General features: G+C 43.4%; 3 protein-coding genes across 4 annotated transcripts in view; 2 read left to right on the top strand and 1 right to left on the bottom strand.

Moving 5' to 3' along the window:
• Positions 1-5,214, bottom strand: part of slco2b1 (solute carrier organic anion transporter family, member 2B1) — a 40,882-nt gene extending 35,668 nt beyond the window's left edge. For both annotated transcript variants that reach the window (XM_020587223.1, XM_020587224.1), the window contains exon 1: positions 5,139-5,214. The gene's annotated coding sequence lies outside the window, so the exon portion shown is untranslated. The remainder of the gene's footprint in view (positions 1-5,138) is intronic.
• On the top strand, positions 1,822-5,052 carry LOC109952251 (putative gustatory receptor clone PTE03). The gene is made up of 2 exons (XM_020587235.1): positions 1,822-2,732; positions 4,916-5,052. Exons 1-2 carry the CDS (start codon positions 1,822-1,824, stop codon positions 4,983-4,985), a joined length of 981 nt encoding a protein of 326 aa, XP_020442891.1. The 3' UTR covers positions 4,986-5,052.
• A 3,014-nt stretch (positions 5,215-8,228) lies between the features above and the next one.
• Positions 8,229-11,374, top strand: LOC109952258 (putative gustatory receptor clone PTE03). Its single transcript, XM_020587242.1, has 2 exons — positions 8,229-9,139; positions 11,238-11,374. Exons 1-2 carry the CDS (start codon positions 8,229-8,231, stop codon positions 11,305-11,307), a joined length of 981 nt encoding a protein of 326 aa, XP_020442898.1. The 3' UTR covers positions 11,308-11,374.
• The last annotated feature ends 1,019 nt before the right edge of the window (positions 11,375-12,393 follow it).

Genomic DNA, 12,393 nt, shown 5'->3' with positions numbered 1-12,393 from the left:
TTAGGTTTAAGGTTTTGTGAATTTGTTGAAGGAAATGCAAATCAAATACAGGGAAATGGCAGAAACACTGACTCTTGAATCACTGAATCCTTGTCAGCGTTTTGCGTTGAATGAAAACCTGCAGACACGGATCTAGGTGAAACATGGCTGAAATGCTGTAGAGAAACCAGAACCGTGCTGTTATAAAATATGTCCAGGTCATTTCGTTTTTGCCAAGTCTCTCAAATGTCCTCACTGATGTTGAGTGCTGCCCAGTTTTCATATCTTCCACCTGATCACTGACAGTAATGCAGCTAGTCCCAGAAAAACAGGGGGCTGTTCAATTGGTTCATAAACTGTAATGACATGAAAATAAAAGCTGCAACATCCATTTTACATGTTGATCATATTGTTGCTTTACATTTATGCGGCATATTTACTGCTTGTCCAACAGTTATTTCACAGCCATTTTCATTACAGCAGGTTTGTACTTCAAAGAACATGGGAAATGATGTTTTTACATTTTAGCATACCTATCAGTTTGATTTAATGATTTTGGTATTTGTAACTGATTATCCACAGTAGACTTTACTTTGAAGGAGTATTCGGATTGTGTCTTGTTTAATAATTTGACTGGTGCATCATTCCACTAAGTCAGATTTCACTGTGAGGGGAATGCACATCTAGTATGCTCAATTTGTGCATGTTATTTAATTTTTTGCGTTGAACAGCTCCACTCTTCCTTTTAGATGCTGCTGCTGAAATAGTTGAGAAGCCATTTTTACTGGCAACAGGGCCTTTCCAGACTAGGCACAATGTACCATGCCAGACCTTAGTGTGCCATGCCCTGGCCCACTTGGAAGAGTTGGGCCCAGGTGCAGTTTACCTGGACTCTGGCACGTTAGTGTGACCGACGTCTGTGCTTGGAAAACCAACACTAGGCACTACCTGAGAGTGCTTCTCTTCAGCTGCTTAGTGGTAATCAGCATGTTACAGCCTGGACTGTTTCAAGTACAGAGTGGGATCTAGCCAACAGTAAGGAAGGAGAAACTCATGCTTGGGCACAGTACAAGCCAAGTTTACATAGTGTGGGTACACCTTTATTTTACATTTTGGTATTTACCCAGGCCTTGTTTTCTTCAAATTTAATGTTCAGTGCAGCAAAGTAAAAATGTTAATACGGTAGTTGGTTCACAAACTGTAATGGCATGAAAATAAAAGCTGCATTGTCCATTTTACATGTTGATCATATTGTTGCTTTACGTTTATGCTGCACATTTGCTGCTTGTCCAACAGTTATTTCACAGCCATTTTCATTACAGCAGGTTTGTACTTCAAAAAACATGGGAAATGATGTTTTTGCACTTTAGGAGTAATTATTTGTGAGTGAAGTTTACTGTGCATCATATGGACAAATACCAAACGGCATATCAGTTTGATTTAATGATTTTGGTATTTGTAACTGATTATCCACAGCAGACCTTTACTTTGAAGGAGGAGTATTCTAATTGTGTCTTGTTTAATAATTTGACTGGTGCATTGTTCCACTAAATCAGAAATCACTGTGAGGGGAATGCAAATCCACTCTTAAGGAAAACTATTTTAACATGCTCAATTTATGCACGTAAAATATTTTATTCTCTGCTTTCAACATCTCTCCTCCTTCTTCTAAGTGCTACTGCTGAGGCATTTGAGAAACCATTTCTTCCACTGTTAGTGTACATCTACCCAGGTCTTGTTATCTTCACCAGTAATATTTCTGCAGAACAAGTCATACACTTCATATTAAAGGTCATTTACATTATATTTCTCCTCACCAGGCTTAAACCAAACCTCAGGCCTATGGAGAACCAGAGTGTAGATACAAATATCCTGCTGCTGGAGGGTCTACAGGTCACCCCTCAGTCCTCCATTCCTGTCTTCATCTTCCTCCTCCTCATCTACATCTTCATCATGGTGTCAAACATCGGCCTTTTGATCCTGATCTCCATGGAGACGAGCCTCCACCAGCCCATGTACCTGCTCTTCTGTAACATGAGTGTTAACGACGTATTCGGGGCCACGGCCATCATTCCTCGCTTGCTGGGTGACATTTTCACTCTGCCTACAGAACGACACATTCACTACATCGAATGTGTCATTCAGGCCTTTTGTGCTCAATTTTATGCAGGTGTCTCTCACACAGCGCTCATGATCACGGCCTTTGACCGGTACGTGGCCATCTGTAACCCCCTACGTTACACCACTATCATGACCAACAGGATGGTGGTGAAGCTGTCGGTGTCGGCCTGGGTGGTCATTTTTGTTATGGTGTCCATCCTGGTGGGCCTCAGCGTGCGCCTGTCACGCTGCAGGCGGACTATTGCAGGCCCGTTCTGTGACAACGCCTCCTTGTTCAAGCTGTCCTGTGACAACATCCTCATCAACAACATCTATGGGCTCAGCTACACAGCTGTCCTGCTAGGCTTGTCTGCTGGTGGTGTAATTTTCACCTACCTGAGGATCACCATGGTGTGTCTGAGCAGCAAGAACAAGGTGCTGAACAGTCGTGCGCTGCAGACATGCACCAGTCACCTGGCTATGTACATTATTATGTATTTTTCAGGCATTATCAGTATCATTCTTCATCGTTTCCCTGACTTATCAGAGCAAAGGAAGCTGGCATCTATTGCGTTTCACATAGTCCCTCCTGCTTTGAACACAGTTATCTACGGACTACAAATCAAAGCCCTCAGACAAAAGGTTTTCTTCATGTTTACAGGAAATCCAATGAAGGGGACTTAACTTAATGAAACGTAAATTATTGCTAATGTTGTCATCTCCTTTATTGTAATATTCAGGGGTGCAATTACAAGGATTCATTTCAAATTAAAGGTTTGTACACTTTACAAATTAACTGCATTTACCTAAACATAGTTTTAGTAATTATTCGATGACTGAAAGGTGATGGATTATTCTATTGAATTTTGTGGCTGCAGAGAGCAGCAGTAACACAAACACTGTATGGGGCTTATTACTGCAGATTCCATGGACACAAAAATGAAATGCTCAAAAAAAAAAAATAATAAATTAAAAAGGGAACACTTAATCACACCTCAGATTTTGATAAATTTTTTCAGTTGACACCTTGACTAAGATACATTGTATTATTTGTCCTGAACAAAATTACAACAGTCAACAGCAACCAAAATCAAAGTGAAAAATTGAAACCAGAGGTTCATTCCAGTTAAATAATTTCATCACAGCAACTCATAATGCGACTGAAGCGTGCACAGCCCTGACATGTTTGTATGCACTCCTGACAATGCCTGGGTATGCTCATGATGAGTTGGCAGATGATGTTCTGGGGGGGGTCTCATCCCATAGGTGCACAGTTGGCTTTAGGTCAGGGGAACATGAGGGCCAGTCAGCAGCCTTTGGCATCCAGGAACCACCTACACACCCTGGCCACATGAGACCACTGTCTTGCACCAGGAGGAAGCCAGGGCCCACTGCACCAGTGTAAGGTCTGACAGTTGCTCTGAGGTTTTCATCCTGGTCCATCACAGCAGTCAGAGCACCGTTGGCTATGATATGGAGGTCTGTGTGGCCCTCCAAGGATGTGCCTCCCCAGACCATCACCGACCCACCCCAAGCCGGTCATGCTCCATGATGTTAGACATCGTGGCGTTCATCGCATTGTCGCCAGACTCTTTCACGCATGCTCAGGGTGAACCTATTCTCATCTGTAAAGAGAACCCTTGGATGTATGTTCAAAGGATAACGCATTATGCTCAGGGTGAACCTATTCTCATCTGTAAAGAGAACCGGGTGCCAGTGGTGGACCTGCCAATTCTTGTGTTCTGTGGCAAATGCCAGTCGAGCTGCATGGTGTGAACACAGGTCGTACTAGAGGACATTGGGCCCTCATGCACCCTGTTTCTAACAGTGTGCTCAGAAACATGCACACCAGTAGCTGCTGGGGGTCTCGTTGTAGGGCTCTCGCAGTGTTCCTCCTTGTACAATGGAGCAGATACCAGTCCTGCTGCTGGGTTTGTGTCCTTCTACAGCCCTGTCCAGCTATCCTGGTGGCTCTTTCGTGCTGAGAGACACACCAAAACCTATTGTGACTCCACATATGCATGTGCCATCTTAAAGTAATTGGACTGGTCCATGAATTACATCATTTTGATGCCCACCAGCCGAATGCGCCGTCGTCTCCACTAACTTGGCCATCTTTCCCCAGAAGCCTGGCTCTCATTACCCTGGTTTTGCACCTGCTGCAGCCACAGTGGTTATTACTCTGTGAGCTACTCTCTCAGTTACTGCAGTGATGTAGTTACACTTGACAGTATGTTTTTGTTCAATTTCAGAGGTGTTTTTGAATGGCACTTGTCCTACTGTATAGTGCAACCCGGGTCTTGAACTAATCCTAATATCATCTTGGCAAAACACACAGAACTTGCTCCTACAAGTTATCGTTAACACTTTAGAATACAACCCACAATTTACAGTGCAAGTAAACTGAATTTACACTACCTTTTTGTAATAGTAGTGCATCTGTACCAATACAAACATGTAAGGTTTTTGGGATAAGGGGCTAACAAGCTAGAAACTGAAATTATTTATACTGTAACTATTTTCAACCAAGGGCTATCGTAATATGAGAGGTGAAACAAGACTACACCTCTGTGGACTGGGCAAGTAAGTTTGCGGCATGCGTTTGCAGGTTTTCTCTTACAGGAAGTGGTGGATCAGGCAGGTAGGTAGGTAGGTAGGTAGGTAGGTATACAGGTTAGAACAGGGTCTTGCCTTTACAGGATATACGCTGTACAAAATAACCCTCCAGAGAGGTTAAACAAGTGAGTGACAAGTCCTCTACATAGGTTAATGGGAAACAGAGCAACAGGCGAAAATGCCAGATGAAAAATCCTCAGTACTGATGGGCAGGTAATAGAGAGATATGCCAACAAAAAACTCCTCAGTGTACCAGTGTGCACACTAAAAGAAACACTGAGCTCAGGTAAAGAATACGAGCGTACACAAGGTAATAATCCTCAGAAAAACTGATACACATCTCAGCCAGACTGGCAACATGAGAGGTCCAACACAAATCCAGATTATTACAGGAGTTAAAACATCCTGAAAATATAAGGTGCAGACCAGCAGTGAAAACTTACAGGACCGATGAGGTCAGAAACAGGAACTGCATCAGGTAAAGCAAAGGTCTAGAATCAGGTTCAGGCTATCAGAGAGACTATCAGGTGCTGATAAGGCAGAGCAGGTTATTACAGACAGAAGATAAGAAGCCACAGGTGAAAACAGTCAGGGGACTAATGAGCAGCATAAAGCTGAGGCAGGTGACATAGTGAGAGACAGGAAGTGTCTTAAAAATAAAAGCCTCAGAACAGGAAACCAGGAAGTGATCATGACAGCAGTCTGCAGAAAGATTCTCCCGTCCTCCTCTGCTGTAAACTAAATCAGTGCTCTGCCTGGGGGATATACGCAGCATTGCAGCGGGCTGCCACACACTGCAATTTGGGACATGAACATGGTGGCGCTGCGTCATCGGGGGGTGGGATATGATTCCAGCCATGCTCAGAGCAAGGACTGAGTGGGGAGCAGCCACAGATCATGTAGGGTTCCACAACTGTCCAGCAATTTAGGAGGCTGCATCTGTCTGTTACATACAAGTTGGAATTACAGAAAGAAGTTATGTCTCTAACTTTTGAATTTATGGAAAGAAAGTTTTATGTCTTACATCTGCTACCTCAGTTAAGTTACTTAAATTCAATACCTGTGGAGCAACAGATCACTCAATAATCCGCAGTAAAATGTGCCAAGGAATGGGAGAGCGTTCCTATGGAAGCTCAGTGTGGAGTTAAATGATGTTTACCCATTATTTGGCCACAGATAGGGGGGTGTCAGGCCGTGCCGTCATACCCCACAGAAAGCAGCTCCATTTTCCAGACCTAACCTGCCCTTAACACAAAGCACCCTGAACCCTGTCCTCACCCAAACAAAGAGCAGATATGTGGCTTGACCCACAGTGTCTGCACTGCATTTGTTCAGGTTAAGCAGCCGCTGGTCCAGCTGGCTTGGAGTGGCGGTTTCCAGAGCTGGGTCCACTCTGCTGTCCAACCACTGACACTGTCTAACAGAAGAAGACTGTTAACAATTCCAGTGAGGTTGAAACTTTACACCTCACTTTTTATCTGGTTGGTCAAAAAGAAATATTGCCTGTTTGCCTAGGCCACAATACCTTTTTTGAGTTTAATTTGTCATGTACCTGGAAAGTTAAACATTTTCAGTGATTGTTTGACTTAGAAAATAGAAGATTGTTTTCACACCTAGATCGGGCAGAGGTTTGGATCTGGGTCCTCAGTGTGGAATCGTGCCATGTTTGTGAAATGTGCTAAGACAACAGGGGTCCAACTACAATGCACAGCAGCAAACAGCCAAATGCAAACATCGTGTTGCTGAAGCACATTGTTCTGAGATCAGTGACACAACAAACCCTGGAACCCCAGGGGCCACTCATTCAGCTTAAAAACAGTGTTAGCCCAGGTCTGAGTGGGCATCACGTCAACAGAGGTAAGCATGAGACACACACTCAGACACAACCTAGACGTCATGTTCTCTTTGCTCACTGCATAATGCCAATTGTACTTTTAACATATTACTGTCTACATTATAAGCTCTGAACCCAGAGACCATCTGACATGATTCAAACTCCTCAGTTCTTCATTTGATTAGAATGTAGATGATATTTATATTTTATGAAACACTTTCTGCACAAATAATCATTATTATGTACAGTATGTGTTATGTTTAGCTGAAAGTGAGTACCTTGGAATCCATCCTGGAAAAATGAAGATGATCAAATCAAATTAGTTTTAAAGGCAAACACATTAAGTTCTGAAAATAGCAGTCACATCTTCTACTGCAAAACCAAGTGGTTTGAAGTAATTCAGTTTAGATGAGATTTGACCAGGCTTTCATAGGTTTCTGGACTTAAAGCTACATAGCAGAGACTTCCAACCATGAACCACTGAAACTCATGTCTGAAGTTTTCATTTTTTTAAATGGGGGCTGTTTGTGTCCTTTGCTCCTAAATCATCAAACCACGTTGCTGCCTCCGTTTGTCACCAAGACATTATGTGTGTTTTGTGCAGCTTATGTGAAAGGTTTTTTAAAAATCAATAATGATTCTCTAATTTTCATGCACATGATGATTTTATGCTGTTGTCAGTTTTATGTCTCACTGTAATGTCCTGAGGATTCTGTTTAGGTTTAAGGTTTTGTGAATTTGTTGAAGGAAATGCAAATCAAATACAGGGAAATGGCAGAAACACTGACTCTTGAATCACTGAATCCTTGTCAGCGTTTTGCGTTGAATGAAAACCTGCAGACACGGATCTAGGTGAAACATGGCTGAAATGCTGTAGAGAAACCAGAACCGTGCTGTTATAAAATATGTCCAGGTCATTTCGTTTTTGCCAAGTCTCTCAAATGTCCTCACTGATGTTGAGTGCTGCCCAGTTTTCATATCTTCCACCTGATCACTGACAGTAATGCAGCTAGTCCCAGAAAAACAGGGGGCTGTTCAATTGGTTCATAAACTGTAATGACATGAAAATAAAAGCTGCAACATCCATTTTACATGTTGATCATATTGTTGCTTTACGTTTATGCTGCACATTTGCTGCTTGTCCAACAGTTATTTCACAGCCATTTTCATTACGGCAGGTTTGTACTTCAAAAAACATGGGAAATGATGTTTTTGCACTTTAAGAGTAATTATTTGTCAGTGTTTGAAGTTTACTGTCCATCATATGTACAAATACCAAACAGCTTATCAGTTTGATTTAATGAATTTGGTATTTGTAACTGATTATCCACAGTAGACCTTTACTTTGAAGGAGGAGTATTCTGATTGTGTCTTGTTTAATAATTTGACTGATGCATTGTTCCACTAAATCAGAAATCACTGTGAGGGGAATGCAAATCCGCTCTTAAGGAAAACTATTTTAACATGCTCAATTTATGCACGTAAAATATTTTATTCTCTGCTTTCAATATCTCTCCTCCTTCTTCTAAGTGCTACTGCTGAGGCATTTGAGAAACCATTTCTTCCACTGTTAGTGTACATCTACCCAGGTCTTGTTATCTTCACCAGTAATATTTCTGCAGAACAAGTCATACACTTCATATTAAAAGTAATTTACATTACATTTCTCCTCACCAGGCTTAAACCAAACCTCAGGCCTATGGAGAACCAGAGTGTAGATACAAATATCCTGCTGCTGGAGGGTCTACAGGTCACCCCTCAGTCCTCCATTCCTGTCTTCATCTTCCTCCTCCTCATCTACATCTTCATCATGGTGTCAAACATCGGCCTTTTGATCCTGATCTCCATGGAGACGAGCCTCCACCAGCCCATGTACCTGCTTTTCTGTAACATGAGTGTTAACGACGTATTCGGGGCCACGGCCATCATTCCTCGCTTGCTGAGTGACATTTTCACTCTGCCTACAGAACGACACATTCACTACATCGAATGTGTCATTCAGGCCTTTTGTGCTCAATTTTATGCAGGTGTCTCTCACACAGCACTCATGATCATGGCCTTTGACCGGTACGTGGCCATCTGTAACCCCCTACGTTACACCACTATCATGACCAACAGGATGGTGGTGAAGCTGTCGGTGTCGGCCTGGGTGGTCATTTTTGTTATGGTGTCCATCCTGGTGGGCCTCAGCGTGCGCCTGTCACGCTGCAGGCGGACTATTGCAGGCCCGTTCTGTGACAACGCCTCCTTGTTCAAGCTGTCCTGTGACAACATCCTCATCAACAACATCTATGGGCTCAGCTACACAGCTGTCCTGCTAGGCTTGTCTGCTGGTGGTGTAATTTTCACCTACCTGAGGATCACCATGGTGTGTCTGAGCAGCAAGAACAAGGTGCTGAACAGTCGTGCGCTGCAGACATGCACCAGTCACCTGGCTATGTACATTATTATGTATTTTTCAGGCATTATCAGTATCATTCTTCATCGTTTCCCTGACTTATCAGAGCAAAGGAAGCTGGCATCTATTGCGTTTCACATAGTCCCTCCTGCTTTGAACACAGTTATCTACGGACTACAAATCAAAGCCCTCAGACAAAAGGTTTTCTTCATGTTTACAGGAAATCCAATGAAGGGGACTTAACTTAATGAAACGTAAATTATTGCTAATGTTGTCATCTCCTTTATTGTAATATTCAGGGGTGCAATTACAAGGATTCATTTCAAATTAAAGGTTTGTACACTTTACAAATTAACTGCATTTACCTAAACATAGTTTTAGTAATTATTCGATGACTGAAAGGTGATGGATTATTCTATTGAATTTTGTGGCTGCAGAGAGCAGCAGTAACACAAACACTGTATGGGGCTTATTACTGCAGATTCCATGGACACAAAAATGAAATGCTCAAAAAAAAATAATAATAAATTAAAAAGGGAACACTTAATCACACCTCAGATTTTGATAAATTTTTTCAGTTGACACCTTGACTAAGATACATTGTATTATTTGTCCTGAACAAAATTACAACAGTCAACAGCAACCAAAATCAAAGTGAAAAATTGAAACCAGAGGTTCATTCCAGTTAAATAATTTCATCACAGCAACTCATAATGCGACTGAAGCGTGCACAGCCCTGACATGTTTGTATGCACTCCTGACAATGCCTGGGTATGCTCATGATGAGTTGGCAGATGATGTTCTGGGGGGGGTCTCATCCCATAGGTGCACAGTTGGCTTTAGGTCAGGGGAACATGAGGGCCAGTCAGCAGCCTTTGGCATCCAGGAACCACCTACACACCCTGGCCACATGAGACCACTGTCTTGCACCAGGAGGAAGCCAGGGCCCACTGCACCAGTGTAAGGTCTGACAGTTGCTCTGAGGTTTTCATCCTGGTCCATCACAGCAGTCAGAGCACCGTTGGCTATGATATGGAGGTCTGTGTGGCCCTCCAAGGATGTGCCTCCCCAGACCATCACCGACCCACCCCAAGCCGGTCATGCTCCATGATGTTAGACATCGTGGCGTTCATCGCATTGTCGCCAGACTCTTTCACGCATGCTCAGGGTGAACCTATTCTCATCTGTAAAGAGAACCGGGTGCCAGTGGTGGACCTGCCAATTCTTGTGTTCTGTGGCAAATGCCAGTCGAGCTGCATGGTGTGAACACAGGTCGTACTAGAGGACATTGGGCCCTCATGCACCCTGTTTCTAACAGTGTGCTCAGAAACATGCACACCAGTAGCTGCTGGGGGTCTCGTTGTAGGGCTCTCGCAGTGTTCCTCCTTGTACAATGGAGCAGATACCAGTCCTGCTGCTGGGTTTGTGTCCTTCTACAGCCCTGTCCAGCTATCCTGGTGGCTCTTTCGTGCTGAGAGACACACCAAAACCTATTGTGACTCCACATATGCATGTGCCATCTTAAAGTAATTGGACTGGTCCATGAATTACATCATTTTGATGCCCACCAGCCGAATGCGCCGTCGTCTCCACTAACTTGGCCATCTTTCCCCAGAAGCCTGGCTCTCATTACCCTGGTTTTGCACCTGCTGCAGCCACAGTGGTTATTACTCTGTGAGCTACTCTCTCAGTTACTGCAGTGATGTAGTTACACTTGACAGTATGTTTTTGTTCAATTTCAGAGGTGTTTTTGAATGGCACTTGTCCTACTGTATAGTGCAACCCGGGTCTTGAACTAATCCTAATATCATCTTGGCAAAACACACAGAACTTGCTCCTACAAGTTATCGTTAACACTTTAGAATACAACCCACAATTTACAGTGCAAGTAAACTGAATTTACACTACCTTTTTGTAATAGTAGTGCATCTGTACCAATACAAACATGTAAGGTTTTTGGGATAAGGGGCTAACAAGCTAGAAACTGAAATTATTTATACTGTAACTATTTTCAACCAAGGGCTATCGTAATATGAGAGGTGAAACAAGACTACACCTCTGTGGACTGGGCAAGTAAGTTTGCGGCATGCGTTTGCAGGTTTTCTCTTACAGGAAGTGGTGGATCAGGCAGGTAGGTAGGTATACAGGTTAGAACAGGGTCTTGCCTTTACAGGATATACGCTGTACAAAATAACCCTCCAGAGAGGTTAAACAAGTGAGTGACAAGTCCTCTACATAGGTTAATGGGAAACAGAGCAACAGGCGAAAATGCCAGATGAAAAATCCTCAGTACTGATGGGCAGGTAATAGAGAGATATGCCAACAAAAAACTCCTCAGTGTACCAGTGTGCACACTAAAAGAAACACTGAGCTCAGGTAAAGAATACGAGCGTACACAAGGTAATAATCCTCAGAAAAACTGATACACATCTCAGCCAGACTGGCAACATGAGAGGTCCAACACAAATCCAGATTATTACAGGAGTTAAAACATCCTGAAAATATAAGGTGCAGACCAGCAGTGAAAACTTACAGGACCGATGAGGTCAGAAACAGGAACTGCATCAGGTAAAGCAAAGGTCTAGAATCAGGTTCAGGCTATCAGAGAGACTATCAGGTGCTGATAAGGCAGAGCAGGTTATTACAGACAGAAGATAAGAAGCCACAGGTGAAAACAGTCAGGGGACTAATGAGCAGCATAAAGCTGAGGCAGGTGACATAGTGAGAGACAGGAAGTGTCTTAAAAATAAAAGCCTCAGAACAGGAAACCAGGAAGTGATCATGACAGCAGTCTGCAGAAAGATTCTCCCGTCCTCCTCTGCTGTAAACTAAATCAGTGCTCTGCCTGGGGGATATACGCAGCATTGCAGCGGGCTGCCACACACTGCAATTTGGGACATGAACATGGTGGCGCTGCGTCATCGGGGGGTGGGATATGATTCCAGCCATGCTCAGAGCAAGGACTGAGTGGGGAGCAGCCACAGATCATGTAGGGTTCCACAACTGTCCAGCAATTTAGGAGGCTGCATCTGTCTGTTACATACAAGTTGGAATTACAGAAAGAAGTTATGTCTCTAACTTTTGAATTTATGGAAAGAAAGTTTTATGTCTTACATCTGCTACCTCAGTTAAGTTACTTAAATTCAATACCTGTGGAGCAACAGATCACTCAATAATCCGCAGTAAAATGTGCCAAGGAATGGGAGAGCGTTCCTATGGAAGCTCAGTGTGGAGTTAAATGATGTTTACCCATTATTTGGCCACAGATAGGGGGGTGTCAGGCCGTGCCGTCATACCCCACAGAAAGCAGCTCCATTTTCCAGACCTAACCTGCCCTTAACACAAAGCACCCTGAACCCTGTCCTCACCCAAACAAAGAGCAGATATGTGGCTTGACCCACAGTGTCTGCACTGCATTTGTTCAGGTTAAGCAGCCGCTGGTCCAGCTGGGCTGGGGAGGCGGGGG

Source organism: Monopterus albus, unplaced genomic scaffold (assembly GCF_001952655.1).
Source record: "Monopterus albus unplaced genomic scaffold, M_albus_1.0 scaffold445.1, whole genome shotgun sequence".
NCBI lineage: Eukaryota > Metazoa > Chordata > Actinopteri > Synbranchiformes > Synbranchidae > Monopterus > Monopterus albus.
Note: the sequence above shows the minus strand (reverse complement) of the source record. Positions and strands in the feature narration are given on the sequence as shown.

Bases quoted from the DNA above. Each gene is read 5' to 3' on its own strand.
- LOC109952251 (XM_020587235.1), top strand. From the start codon at position 1,822: ATGGAGAACCAGAGTGTAGATACAAATATCCTGCTGCTGGAGGGTCTA. The intron at 2,733-4,915 runs GTTTACAGGAAA...GGCAGGTAATAG, and splicing joins AGACAAAAGGTTTTCTTCAT to AGAGATATGCCAACAAAAAA.
- LOC109952258 (XM_020587242.1), top strand. From the start codon at position 8,229: ATGGAGAACCAGAGTGTAGATACAAATATCCTGCTGCTGGAGGGTCTA. The intron at 9,140-11,237 runs GTTTACAGGAAA...GGCAGGTAATAG, and splicing joins AGACAAAAGGTTTTCTTCAT to AGAGATATGCCAACAAAAAA.